At 29.9% G+C, this 15,598-nt stretch overlaps 1 protein-coding gene across 2 annotated transcripts in view; it reads right to left on the reverse strand.

Moving 5' to 3' along the window:
• Nucleotides 1–2,239: 2,239 nt before the first annotated feature.
• The window catches only part of LOC137933770 (uncharacterized), an 82,591-nt gene continuing 69,232 nt past the window's right edge, over nt 2,240–15,598 (reverse strand). The window contains exons 1-11 of one of the 2 annotated variants that reach the window (XM_068777817.1): nt 12,147–12,330; nt 9,652–9,713; nt 7,189–7,276; nt 6,443–6,547; nt 5,803–5,942; nt 5,123–5,278; nt 4,775–5,041; nt 4,599–4,695; nt 3,712–3,824; nt 2,550–2,615; nt 2,240–2,471 (exon numbers count right to left, since the gene is read on the reverse strand). In XM_068777817.1, the coding sequence (XP_068633918.1) occupies nt 2,337–2,471; nt 2,550–2,615; nt 3,712–3,824; nt 4,599–4,695; nt 4,775–5,041; nt 5,123–5,278; nt 5,803–5,942; nt 6,443–6,547; nt 7,189–7,276; nt 9,652–9,708 (1,224 nt within the window). In that variant the 5' untranslated portion in view covers nt 9,709–9,713; nt 12,147–12,330 and the 3' untranslated portion in view covers nt 2,240–2,336. Of the gene's footprint in view, nt 2,472–2,549; nt 2,616–3,711; nt 3,825–4,598; nt 4,696–4,774; nt 5,042–5,122; nt 5,279–5,802; nt 5,943–6,442; nt 6,548–7,188; nt 7,277–9,651; nt 9,720–12,146; nt 12,331–15,598 lie in introns of those variants that run through there. The other variant, XM_068777818.1, reaches the window with a different exon arrangement.

Here is a 15,598-nt window from a genome sequence, read left to right on the forward strand (position 1 = left end):
ATTACATGGACATCATGCTGTTTTTGTATAAAAGAGGAGCCAAATTAGTATGTTCTATATGTGTAATGTACTTGTAATGCTTCGGTCAATAATATTTAACATTAATAATTGTGTTACTGAAAAGATATTTAAATAACATTCTATTCTAATGTTAAATCTCCAATAATGTTGGTCCAATAAAGGGTGAGCATTTATATTTAATAGTATAAAATAATTTATATGTACTTTTAAATAATTGAATAGTATTTAATTAAGTATATTATTTACTTCAATTATTTTAAATATCAGAATAATGTTTGCGTATTTGACTAATACGAATTGTTTACGGCAATTGAAGAGATTTAAGAAAAAAGTCGGAACAGTTATTGATAAATTACTACAACAAATTAATTCACAATATAGTGAAATTTTTTCACAATATGTTACTATAGGTCTAAGTTGTTAAATTCTTTTAGGAGTTGTTAAATTAGTAATTGAGAGTTTTCAGTATCAAGAAAGTTAAATAAAACCTATGTATTTTAGTTAAAAATTAAAATTACAATTAAGGTTTATTTTTAGTTGAATTGTTATTATTGTATTAAAAAAAACAAAACATATGAAATCATTTAAAACAAGAAAATGATAAGCAGATGCTGTGACCTGATGGTTTCTCATCTTATATTCTTGATAGATGTGGTGGATGGTCTTAATATGCGGAGGCTAGTTGATTTATTAGAAGTTAACAGCTTAAAATGTATATTTACTAAAAATTTTAAAAATTGTTTTAGATAACACAATTTTACACTTCAATATTTGTAATACATTTAGACATTGGAAACAAACAAAACAGCGGTCAACAGAGTAAAATATAATATGATATGCTACAAACAAAAATAAATGCAATCATTCAGTCGTCTGGTAAAAACTCTGTGCATTTTATTTAGTTAACAGCCGAGGTTTCATTTAAATGCAGATGTTAAGAATTACTTTAGATATATTGTGTACTTTGAAAAAGAACGCTTTAAAAACTCTGACTCAAAGTTTTTTTGTAAATTTTACATTTTAAGTATATACGTAAAGGTGAATTTTCATGTATTTTAGTAAGCACTATCCAAAAGATACAATAAGTTATTGTTACAAATATAATCGACTACTTCCAGTTATATTAAGGTATATTGACTAAATATTCTGACGAAATTTTTCCACTTCGCTTGAATTTGTTATTTGAAGATATTAAATCAATTATTAAGTCGTTAATTATGTACGAGTTATTTCTACAGTCCATTCTTTGCCTGGTGTATTACTGAAGACATTAGGGTGGAGTAAAAATAACTATATATTGGTTGCAAAGTGAAATCGGCAGGCTTGGCAGGCGAGTTGACAATCGCAATGTGGTATTATAGTAAGAAGAGGATGCTACTGCCCATCCTCTCGAAACTTTTTTATGAGCAGTGGTAATTCCATATAATTAATGCCCAGGATGTGAATGAAATAGGAATGTATAGCAGGAATTGAACCCGCGAGCTACGATCGCAATTCTCAGTCTTCTACCACTGGGCTACTACTGCTAAATGAAAATACAAAAACTTATGCAACTTCCGAATTTGAAAAAAGAGTACTGAAATCGCACATCACAAGCAGCGACATCTCATAAAATAACACAATAATGTAGGAGGCTACTGTTTGAGGGCAGAGATTGGTAAAAGTGCACCAATTGTGTGCATTAAGTAAAATAAAGGCAGCAATTTACTAAAGTAGAACAAAATCGCCTACTAAAAATCTGTTGGATTTTGTAATTTTATGTTATGCGTTTTATTTATGAAAGTTTTTTTAAGTCTTATTTACATTATTACAATAAAAAACTACTAAGACTTCATGTCTCGGTAAATAAGGAAGTGTATATTTCTTTTTATCGCTATTCAAAATGAAATATTATAATATTCCAAATATAACAAAAATTAAAAAAAAATATTAACTTTTTATTTCCATATCTAAATTTGTGAAAGTAATAAACATTTACGCCCCAGATCCGTCTGTAGCATAAAGTTAAATTAGGGTACATATTACGGTGGCATACCTGAATCCCAAAAGTATTTATTGCCAGATGAGTATCGAATGGAGCGGTAAATAGAACTTTTAAATGAAGGAAATATAACCGGTAGCAGGTGAAAATGCGTTCGTTTAAAACTTAATTAAATAAAATTCATACAAGAAAAGTACGCTTATATATAGAAATCATTAAAACCATATTTAAAACGTTTCATAAATCTATGTTTATTTTTAAAAAAATCTACCACCTAATTTACTTATGTATTATAGTTAAAAGTCATGATTTTGTTGCTGTGATGGTGTTATTTTTAATTATTAATTTCTGGTGTGGAGTCCGAGTTGGCCTTGTTTTGCTCAATAATTTCTTTTTTAAGAGCTCTTCTTCTTGCATGTCGACCAGTAAATCTTACGCCTTGAGGTAATTCACCATTTTCAATAGAAACCTGTAATAAAGTCAGAGGTGTATAAACAATAATAGTTTATTATGCGAATTAGATCATGAAATATTTTTTAAATTTTACCCTTTTTCTGACAGGAACGTTGTTTTCTAAAAATTTATTGACTGCTCCAAGTGTGTTAATTGGTATCTAAAACGGTAAAGTTTTAGGTTTCATTAAATGATTTACATCACACACATAAGCAGCTCACTTAATCTCCGATAATTACATTAATTAAAAACAAAGTAACTATAATCATAAATAGTGTATACAAATGTGTGTCATAAATATTGTTACTAGGAAAAATATATTTTTCTATTATTTAAACCATTTATTATTATAACGTATTTGTTCATCAAGCTCATCCAAAATGATCGCCATTAATTTTAACACACTCCTTTTAACAAAACAAACATTCATAAAAAATAAATTTCTAATGGAAGAGAACCGTATTTATAGCCAGAATAAGTATATTAAATAACTGAGAAATTAATTAGCTGTAATGAATCGATACCGTAACCACGTCGTAAAGCAAATTGCATCTCAATATTAACGTCCTTTTTTTTCATTCATTTACTCTATTCACTTGTAAGTTAATATAAGAAAATACACTATTTATTGGTTGTATACTAGCTAAAGGTGCTTTTATATTCATATGACGTTTGCACGGTACGTACGCGTTCTCTGGCCTTATTGATTGTTCCTGTTTACTTTGCGACCTTGCTCGTCCTAAAACTGAATTCTATTAAACTCGTGATGTATTATGTGGTTTGTTTGTACAATGTGACTTAGTACATTTCATACACTACAATGAAATCTTTATAGGAATACCCAGCAAGAAAGCGATGAGGACGTTACTTTTGTCGACCGAGATGACAAAATTATGAAAATAAAATAATCAATATACAAATTGTTGCTTGCGCACCTTTTAATACAGAAGTCGCATGTAAGCGCATCTTTTAATTTCTTTATAATTGAACTTAATTCATCTCAACCAAGCGGTAACCAAGCAGAGTGTCAGACATCCTACCTACAAATTGGACAGACGACCTCGTTAAGGTTGTCGGAAGACGATAGATGTAGTATATCCTACGGCTGAACTGTTGATGATAATGATGACTAACCTTCTTTGTCCCCTTTTTAAAAAGCGCTTTATTAACACAGTCAAGTGCTTAAAGTATAATAATGATTTTACTCATGAAATAAATGTGGTATAAGTGCAACAAGCGATGTATTATGAACTTACTGCTATTATGTCATCAAGTAGTTGAGACGCATTCGGTGTCTTTACCGAGATTTGCGTATCGGATGATGTGGCTGATGATGGAGAAGCAAATTTGGGCGAAATTGATTCAGATTCTGTAGAAAATTAGTACTTAAATGATTACATGCAACTAAGGTCGATTCCTAGCCTCGTTTTATATAAAAAAAATATTTCCTTTAAAAATTTTTAAAATAAATGTATGAAATAATGATGGATGTATAATAAACCTTCTAGTAAGCGCTATATAAAATTTAATACAAAACGGCGCACGTTGGACTTTTTATAGCAACAGTTTGTTAAATATTGCCATAGTTAATGTTTTACTAACTAATACAACTAGAAAATCGATCAAATAAGCAATTTTATATGCAAAATTAAAAAAAAAATTCATTTAAAATATTACAAATTTGGCAATGTATCAATCAAAATAATGCTAATAATCCAGTTATTTTGATTTAGTTATATAAGAAAAAGAAATAGATGATGTAAATAGATGTTCACAAAAACTTAATTTTTAATTTATGATAAATAAATCGGTAACAACTGCAAAATTGTATTTGTTAACAATAGATAAAAAAATGCGTGCATATTAATTGCGTTGTATAGTCGTATTGACACACAAAATAGAGATTTCATTAATGTCGGCTTTAACTTCTTATTTAAAATAATCAACATTTCACAACAAACACTAAGTATGTAATCGAAATCCTACCAAACCGCAAGTGGATCCTCAACAATTTTGTTGAAAACTTATTACGACAGTGAGTCCGCTCGAAGGTTAACAAATATGTTTTTTTTTAATATTTCATGCTTGTCGAGTTATAATTATGTATAAGAATGTAAAGAATGATTTTGTTAAAACTATTCACCTGCGTGAATAGTGCCCGATTTTTGTACTGATATACTTGTGTTTCCCGCTGTATTTGTCAAAAATGTTTTTACTGCCGTTAAAGCTGCAATAGGAATCTGAAAAACAATGGTAGCAATGTTGTCAAAACAAAAAAAAATAGAAAACAAAATAGAGCTAATAATTTAAATAACTAACATTAAATATGTCCTCGAAGAATGTTGGGTTCCTTCCTACATTAACCTGTTTATGATAAACCTGTTCTACTGTTTTTCCTGGCTGGCTATTAAATTCATTTTGCATTTTGTTTTCAAATCCAGCGTCAACTCGTTTTTGTATTACTGGTGAAACTTGTCCGTTAACAGGTGAATCACCTTCGAAACCTGGATAGCTGTTTTTATGTAATTGGTTATTGTTCGGTTTGTAAAAAGCATTGTTGCCTTCTTTCTCTTGTTGACTTTGTATCTGTGAACATACATTTATTACGGTAGTAACGTTGTGTAAAATTTGATTTGTACATAGTTATTTTGTTAAAATATCAGTTACCTCTTCAACCGGAATGTTATTGTCATTTCTATTTAAGGACTCAGAATTTTTAATTTCGTAATTAGGTACGTCTTCCACTGGAGGTTTTAATTCATTTGTAGCTTCCGATTTTATTTTATTTTGTACTGAAGGTCCGGGAGGATATTTTTTTTCTATCTGAAATTAAATGATTTGAAGATGCTAATATGACGAACAATTATGTTCTCATGCTAATAAAGATTTAAAATTGAATTTTATTAAAAAGCGTGTTTAGTCGTATTTGCGAACTATGTTATAAGCATACTTACAGTTATATATTATTTACCTTGCTCAGTGCTTACTATCAATATTTCTGAGGTGAACAAAAAATAAAATTAGTTTATACCACTTTATTTCACCAAATTTATATAAAAATATGAATAAATTTTATACATACATATATAGTTTTTATAGTTTTAATCAATCTATTATAAACTTAAATTCGATGCTTGTTACATTGTGCCTTGTTAGTGTTAATTAACCAAAGCAAAGAAGGTATTAGAGGAATTAGAGTAAATTATAGAATTGTAAAAAATATGAGTAAACAATTAGTTTCGTGTTAATAAAAGTTTTTTCTCCTGTTCGCGTATTTCTTTCTTTAACAGTTTCCTCTGCAGCCTCTCTTGCTTTCTTCGTTCTCTTTCTGTTCTGTCAGCACCTACCAGAGTAGATGAAGAATAACGATTTCCTGCTTGAGCTGCCGCATATCCATTTCCCGCTGAAGTTTCTCCATTGACCCCACCTGCTAAACCTGCAGCTGCTTTAATATTTCCACCTGCAGTTGCTCCTGCATATAGGCCACCTGAAAAAAACTTATTCGTATTACTATTGTTTGTAGAATTAAATTGAGCTCCTCTAGAATGGCGTTTTTTCATTTAATACGAGGGTTCCAAACGCGCTATGATCTACGAAGAACCATCATCATCAATTAAAATATACTTAATACAGCAGTTGAGCAAATTATAACCATGTTTTATTATCACTTAAAAATACTATAACATTTTTTACAAGCCTTTGTTCAATAATCTTAAATTTATCACACAATAATTAAGAGACGTTACATGGTATATTTTAATACCATACACAGAGAATTTGCCTTGTGATTACTTGTGACTTATGTTAATCGCCGGTAAAATTCCCGGGAAACTACACATTATGTCAATTACATTATTAACATTACCATTAATTACAAACTATAGAGAAAAATATCATATAAAGTGCGATGAATTACGTTCCGAAAACTTATTGTTAGGAAAGAATTTTTAAGATGGAAGACAAAATCATTAAACAAATTTGTTCCACCTGAAGTTCCACCATTTCCATCCACAGAACCTCCTAAACCGGCCTTAGCAGATTGTCCAAAAGGTGTACCAGCTTCAGCGAATAGTCCACCGCCTGCGCCATTCCCTTAAAATTATAATTCAGTTTTTTTAAATATTCTTTTAAATTCATTCTGATTAATTTGTAATTCGCTAGAACAAAATAACGACTCTTTTTTTACTCATACATTGTTAGTAGCGCTAAAAATGTAGCACGATTATAGTTTTTAGTACTACAATGTTATAATTACCAATTTTTTTACTATCTGTATAAATAACATTTGTTTTGATATAATGTCCTCTAGTTATTCCTTTTTCATACGTCATCTCAGTCTATGGATGCCTATTGAAAAACATATATGTCCCCCAAGGATATCTATGCGGTTGGCGATTGTAGTATAATAGTATGGCATGGAGAACACTGATGCTCATCATGGAAACTGCTTTTGAACAGCTAATATATATATATAATTAAAGCAAAACACTGAGTTTTAAGATTGTGACTCGAGAATCGATTCCGCGACCTACGATCGGAAGTCTCAATTGTCTACTGCTGAGCTACCACTGCTCATATATATAATATTTTTTTTCTTAGTTTTCAAAATATAATCGCTGAACTTTTTAAACTATAAATCACACACATACATATATATATATATATATATATATATATATATATATATATATCACTGTTACTTTTAATATATTATTGAAAACATAATGTCATACCCAATAGTCCTCCTAAACCAACAGCAGCATGATATCCTCCAAAATTGACTCCCAATTTGCCGTCAGAGAAACTAATTAACTGCGGTGCCTACAAAAATAGATAAATATAATAAAATTACTTTTAAATTATTTGTAAAATAAATCTAAGTGCTTTCGTACCAAGTAATCGAACGATTTATACGATTAGAATATTAAATCAACCTGATCTTTGTTTGCATTCGCATTAACATAATGAGGAAGCTATTCAAACTTGTATTTAATCCTTGGCAATGTCCAATGAGATTTCAACATCTTGAGAATTGTATATCAATATGACGCAATAACGATTAACCCAATGGATGGCGCAAAATGAACAGAGTACCTACTTAATATATTAAATATGATCATATAAGTATGATTTACTTGACATAAATTTAATTGTATGTTTAATTAAAATATCTGAACTAAACAATAAACAACCGTGTTTTATTATGCCTTTACCCAGCACATACTTTAATAGGTCTAAAAGTGAAAAAGAATTAGGCTAAAAAGACAGCTGTCGAAACGATTAGGGAAGGGTATTCATCCGATGACATAGCAAAATTTTTTCACTGGAGGGTTTGTCATAGTGATGTTTACCTATCTAACTATTATGTAAGAAGTATAAAAGCTTTTTACTACTGGGATAATTTGGATAAGGCTTTATGTTATGGTTACTGAAAGCCATTTTTTTTCGGCATATGAGATCCGTCCGATAATAGCTATGAATTTTTCAATTCTGCAGGTTAAGATAGTATGAATTTCGATTTTTATGGCATTACGTTGTTATTAATTTTCTTCAACTACTGTTTGCAGCTGTATTGGACTAAAACAACGTTTATTTGTTGAACGTAATATAATAGAATAGGCCGAGAAAACGTGAGCAATAAAGATCGCGTTGGAAGCCCGTGTTTGAAAGCTGTTGCCATAGACGAAAATATTGACGAAGTAAACAAAAATATTGATAATCGCTTAATGATCGATAAAACATTTTGTGCGGATCTTAACATATGAATTGGTTATTGAAATTCATCCTTCAATTTTAGAATAAAACATATTCAATTTTAGCTAAAAAGAGCAATCACTGACATCGCTAAGGAGCTATTGGATTCTATCCGCAACGATCTCAGTTTGTTTTGCTCCCGAGGGCCCTAACTGGTAACGAATCATGGGTTTATGCTTTTGACGTGTAGACCAAAGTTTAATTATCTCAGTTAAACCGCCGCACGATTTGAATCCGAAAGAAGCCGAAAACTTTTGTCGAATGTGAAGGCTTTGTTTACATGGCAGGGGCTTGGTGCATCATAAGTTCTTGCTGCAAGATAGAACGATCAAATTCTATTTCTTGCAAATTACACAATTTATGTGAAGCGATCTATCTATACCTACATGGATTTGAGAAACAAAAAAACAAAAATTGAATTTTGCACCATGAAAACCTGTACCAGCGATATCGTTACTTGAGAGGGAATATTTGGCCATGGAAACACTTTGATGATTATTAAGATCTGGTTCTCTGTGACTTTCTTTTGTTCCTGAAAAGAGGAGGCTCTTAAATTTTTGAGGAGCTTTTGTGCTGGGCGAAAACATTAGCATCAGTGTATATCTATCTGATTATGGTTTTTTTGAATACTACAATTTTAATATAATAATAATATAAAATTTTTAAAAAAACTCCAAATTATAGTTTCGTGTTCTGTTTCCACTCATTTCCTGCAGTAATGGAATAATACAGGTACTTAAACAAATTACTATTAGGCACTTAGACGTTCTTGGAAATATTTATTATTGAATTGGGTTATCACAATCGAATTTGTAAAACTTTCGTTAAGGTCTTGAAAATATTCCATTTTGCACAACGTGACTCAATATAGTTCATTAATTACGTAAGGAATAGTTAATAAAGCGGTTGCTCAATATTTTTGTTTTATTATAAATTAAGTATTTACGCACGTATTTCCCGCGGTTGATATTTAAAAGTATTACTCGTATAATACGAAGTACGTTACATTTTATAAAGCAATAAAACCATAATAAATAAATTTATAATAGCACAAAAACACCGTTTAAATTTTTATTCAGTGTTCTTTTCTTGTTTTTTGCATTAAGTTTTGGTATCTTTAAGTATTTTATGAAATGTAAAGTTAATTACGTCCGTTATTTCCTTATAGTGTTTAATGTTATTAAATATAAGATCAGAAATGTGACTTAAATTTATTTACAAAACCAAACCTATGTTAAACATGCTGGATCAAGCTTTGTTCGATTTTTACTGATACGCATCCTTGTATTATTTGCAATTCACGTTACAATAATAATAACCATAAATTAAGTTATGCTAGAATTAAATCAAAATACTTTCGTTTTCACTAGTTTTTATGAAAAGAACAACCTAGTTGACTTTCTGTTAAAAGGATTTTTGTATCAAGGAAATAAGATACTTACGGAGTATACTTGTGCTGCGAGCACTGCCATCGAAATGATAAATAGAAAGCGTCCCATCTTTTCTGAAACATGTAAAGTAACCTCTTTATAAAATATGTAACAAACTGTAAAAGGAGAATAACTTATTCACTTAAATAACAATCTTTGTACTTCATGAATATTATAAACAGTTTGCAAGCTTGGAATGTTTTCAATAACATTTTTTAATAAAAATTTATTCATAATTTTGATTCGATTTCTATATAGTTTACGAACCCTAGTATCTAATGTTAACTACAAAATATATTAATCTGTTACGTTAAATTATTAAGGTAGTAATAAAGTCAATAAATTACTTAATACTATTCTAATTTTTCTTTTCCTTTTAAGCCGATAGACGCTAACTGCAAGGCAGTCCTTCAAAGATCGCTACGATGACAAGTCTTGCGCTGCCTGCATCCAGCTACTTCCATCGATCTGAACTATGTCGAAGGTCTCCCTAGCAGGGGACCAAAATTCGTTGCATCTACCGATTCGTAGACTCTACTCAAGAACCTTTGGGCCAAAAATTTTTGGACGCTTGTCGACCACACGAGTGAAGTCAACCGCCTACTACCATTTCAGAGGTGTAAGTCTTCGACAAATGCACGTTACTTTGACTCTTCTGCGGATCTCTTTATTTCTGATAAGATCACGCAGCGAAACTCTGATGATGGTAAAATAACTAATAACTTGTTTACTAATAATTATGACTTATTAGCATAAAAACAATTAGTTAAAGCGTTACAATATTTGTTTTTGACGAAAATAAAGGTAATTCATAAGAAACATAATACTCAAAAGTAGATAAAAAATAAGATGTTTTATAACACACGATTAATATATGTATTCACAATACACATTACATAATCCAAATATCAAGTGTTAGTTTTGGTATAACAGACCTTGACTATCAATTTGGCTTGTGGGCAAAATCAGACAAACAGTTTTTTTAAGTATATATACGTGAAGACTATTTATCAACGATATGAAGTCTGTTGACTAGAAAAAACGTGATTAAGTTTTTCAAATACATGTATCAATTGAGCAATACGTTACTGTTGTTTTTTAACCAGTAAAAACCTGAGGTCTTATAAATTGTCGGTTATCTGAAACGTATTGATGTCAATAACCTTTGACTTGTACGAAGCTGTACAAAAATGTGTTTAATTCTCTGAGTGGTAATCCCGTAATAAAGTTTAATCAAACTGTTTAAGACTGTATATTTCTTGCGAGGTTATAAACCAAATAGGTTTTCCGGTGTGCGTTCATAGAAGTAAGTATTGCAGATTGCGTCAAACTTTGCAATAACGTCGTTTTAATGTAACTTTCACTTTTTATACTTACGTCATGTGGATGAGATATTGTTTATATAGGCGAATTGAAATTTTTATCAAATCCTCAGATTATGTTATGTTCTTTTTATTTAGGTTGTTTTAAAATTTATAATAATCATTTACTATACCAAAATTTTCGCGGGGAATAAAACGTTATTTAAAAAAAATATGAATATGAGCATCTATTTTATATTATAGCATTAAAACAGATATTATTTAAAAAAAGCAGACAGTTTTTTTAATCATAAAAAATGTTTTGTTACCTTTCAATGTCACCTATGAGATAAAATTACTGTCATTATAAATGACAACAAATAATGCGAACATTATCACGTAAGTTTTGAGTGCTGTTATATGATTTTTTATGTTACATTTTGAGTCGTAAAGACATTTGTATGCGGCAGTGATCACTATGATACGTGATGCTCACCATGAGAAGAATGCATAAGTAATAGTTGAAACATTCCTTTATGCCTGTGTACAATACCACCCAAGAGTTATAAATTTTATGACTAGATCTACACCTATTGTTGTATAACCAATATTTTAATAATAGTATAATAATTCAATTTATTTCGGATTCTAGTAAGTTCATAAAGTATAGTTAGTAATGGGTTAGCATTATAAAAATTTAAAGATATTATAAAAAATATAGTAATTAACTAAAATTATGTATTGTCTTACAAAAGAATTATTTAATTATTAGTATGTATTTGGAGAAAAACTTTATGTTAATATCTCATACCTTTGATTGGATATTTTGTTTATATTTGAAAAAGATAAATCTTAATGATTCAATTGTACCGTGATCATTTCAGAGGCAGCGGTGTATGACGATTTATAATTTTAAATTTTAGTACATTATGTTTATAAAATTGCGTGTTGTACTGTATTCTACGTTTCTGTTAATAATATTAACTATTTTTAAAATGCGTGCAGTTTTCAAAGAAATCAATTTTGTTATAATCCCTTCTATCTAAGATAGCTTTTATGTCAATGAACCATATGAGATAAATTAACCTTGATATACGTATAAATTAAATATTTATAAATTAAGGAATAATAAAATAATCTAAGTATATAAAAGTTATTATAGAGTTCAATTTGATCATTAAAAATATATGAATAAATATTACTTACCTGAAATTGTGTTTTTGTTCTTTTATAATGCAAAACTGTCAATGATTTTTTTAAGTCCGTAGCCGAAAACTAATAATAAGTTTATTAAACTCAACTCTCTACTTAAAATAATTGTTTATTTGCCTCTTACTTCAATACAACCGCGCGCGTTGCCAAAGGCTTTGCGGAAAAAACTACAGACATAGGCCATGCCGTTCACTACTTTTGTTGTGAGCGGTCATATCGGGGGGACCGGTTAGCCGTTGGGTTTAATTGGGCCTTCGCTAATTTCTTTGCGATTAAATTAAATTAGTATGTAATGCCAATGAGTAATACCACACAATAATATTATCCAAAAATATTATTAACGATCGCTTGATATATCTTGTACAAAATATCCTTATTTGGTAAAATATTTTGTTGATCGCTATAGATATCAACAAGATATTTTTATAAAATTTAAGAGATAAGATATCGTACATCATCCTTTTCTTACTTTTAAATGCAAAAATTAAAAGTACATTATCAAATAAATGTCGTAATAGTATTTAAGAAGTTTTTAGTTGGTTTGAAGTAAAATTTTTATTCATTTGCATGGTTGATATTATGTCTACATCAATCATTGTTAAATTTCATTTAAAAAGAGTAACTGTGGACTTCCTGCAGTAGATAACAATTCAAACCGGTGATTGTTTACTACTTATAATATGAAGGTAATTGATACTTATAATATTAAGGTGATTGTTTACTACTTATAATATAATTGTAATATTAAGGTATTTTAATTTAAAATTGCTAATTAAGTTTTAGGATCTAAATTATAAGTACAAGGTCAAATTTTCATTACGATGTTTATATATATTTGTATATATATACATATATATATATATGTAAATATATTTATGTACATGTATATATATACATACACACATGTATATATCTTATTAATTAATCTTAAATGATAATATATAAAAATATGTTAAAGCTTATTTATTATTCAAAAACATACGTGGTTTTGATATAAATGATACCTGTTTGCGCTTATCACCTTGAACCATAATGCTTGGACTTTTCTATTTAGCCTAGAAAATGTACTTACTGGCTTTGACGTCTTTTAAAGCGAAACAGTCCTAACAGAATAAGTCGGTTATGTTATCTGTAAAAAATCGCGGAACTGGAATAAAACTACTTGTCTATTGTCTATTGTCTCATGTGAAGTTTTTGCTGTTAGCCCTGCGGCTTTTACAGCTTCATCGGAAACGAGTTCACGGAACGGAGGGGTCCGTGAACTATATAAAATTACAGGATTCGAGTTTCCGAACCCGTATCAGTACTCGGCGGGGAGACGAGGAAGTTACAAAGGTAGTGGCCGCATGATAGTAGCAGCGCTGTACTTGTATTTCTATATTACCTAACATATACAATAGAGTGTACTATTTTTCACCTTCGTCATCGTTTCAGCCGTAGAACGGTCACAGCTGGGCATCGACGCCTCCCCCACGGGTTTCCAATAAGCCCGCTTGGAGCATTTCTGTGTCCAACTTCTTTCGATGACTATCATTTCTTGTTAATGTAATTATATCTGTTTATATACATATTTATACACAAAAGATTATTGATATATCAATGTATTTAGCTATTATGGAACAAGCAAAATTAGTAGCAAGTGCTTTAAAAATCAATGATTCGATCAGTTAATGATATTCCCATTTTTTTTCAAAACTCAGTATTAACCAGTTTAAAAGCTGAAACTAGTTTATCATACAAATTCAAATAGCTTTGATATGTAATTTGAGTTAATTTAACATAAATTGAAAATAATTAAAATTAAATTGATGTTAAATTTTGCAGATATTTTAAAGGTAAGTAAAGAAGTTAGGGCTGTGAGGATTTGAACAAGCTCTTGAACGAAATTGGATTTATTGGTTCGCGGTGGAAATATAAAAACTTTAAATGAGCCGAGATATACTATTGCGGGCAAACTTCCTATAGATTTTTTTTAAACGTCTAAAATAAAGATTCGTAGAATTTGTGTGTTCTAGTTTTGTTAAAGACCCACATGTTAAAATACACAAATATTTGGCCTTAAAAATCAAAATTTATTACACATTTTTACAAAATTAGTAAAGAGATAACGTTTTTTATGGTTGCGCAACCAAACATTTCCTAGATACTTATTATAATTACACAACTCATTGTTGTGATAGTACAGCTAGTGCAAAGTTGATTCCAACAATTACAATCGCATCACATTGTTTGCGAGGAACAAAATCAAACATCTTTTATAACTGTAGCATTTATGAAATCAATATTATTGCCTAAGGTAATAATGAAAAAAGCTAAAGTTAATATTTTAATAAAGTTGCCTTATGACACCATAAGTACATCATATATGTTTATTCTGATAAATCGTAGCGAAAAAAATTGTTTCGTACCAAAACACATGGTGAACATATAATTTTGTAATTAATACAGATTATACAGGCCGCTTCCAACGGTTCCTGTTAGAAATCTATAGGGGAAGCCCAAGTACAACAGTAGACGCCCTTCACCTGAAATAATAAAGATGATTTTTTACAGGTTGTTGAGAAAGCATAGATTTGTATTTCGTTGAATGGAGACATTATTTCAAAAGCGAGTAGTTCTAGAAAGTTTTTTAAAAGGTTATTTAGATGTCCTTTATTGAAAAAATTATAACATGAAAGAAAAATATTGCATTTTAATATCAAAGATACGATTTCAAAATGAAGCAAATAAATTCTAGGAAATCAACAACTTCTTGATACTTGGAAGGATTAAATGTGGAAAAAAACACTCGTATTTTTATGATAGGATAAACATTAAACTGCATGAACGAAATTCCTGAAAGAGCCGTATCCATAGTTTCTGCGTAAAGATCTGAACTACAGTACATTTAACGCTTATCCTCCCTAATCCGGTCAAACTGCCAACGAGAAAATTTACTTTTTTTTTAGCATTCACCTTTAAACGTAAGCCTCCCCCATAGATTCTGATGTGACCTGCCTCCAGTGTTTTACGATGACTTTAACAAGTTCGTGTAGTAGAATGTCTACCTTATCGGTGTACTTCTCCTCACTCCAGTCTTCACTCCAGCATCTTAAGCATCTTAAGGCCCCAACAGCCATCTGCACGCTTCATGGCCTGCCCCGAGATACACCACCCCATGACTAGATGAGCGCCAGTGAGCTAGCAAATGCGGTCCGAAGTGTCTTGTTTCTGGGTAGAAGACATATTAAATTATTAATAATTAAAAAATTCATTCGTTTAATTAATTCTCGTTAAAATAATGCATTTAAGGTGTTTTATATCCTAAATTTAAAAAAGCCTATTTGTAAAAATAATATAATATTATAAGCTGTCAATTAATTTTAATAAAAAAACAGTCTCAATGTTTTGAACTTTAAAATCTTTAGATAAATTTACTTTCCATGTTACCGAAAATTGGTTTGATG

The sequence above is a fragment of the Battus philenor genome, unplaced genomic scaffold (assembly GCF_028537555.1).
Source record: "Battus philenor isolate CCGP_79_NKW_IND1 unplaced genomic scaffold, ilBatPhil1.0.hap1 SCAF_14, whole genome shotgun sequence".
Taxonomy (NCBI): Eukaryota; Metazoa; Arthropoda; class Insecta; order Lepidoptera; family Papilionidae; genus Battus; species Battus philenor.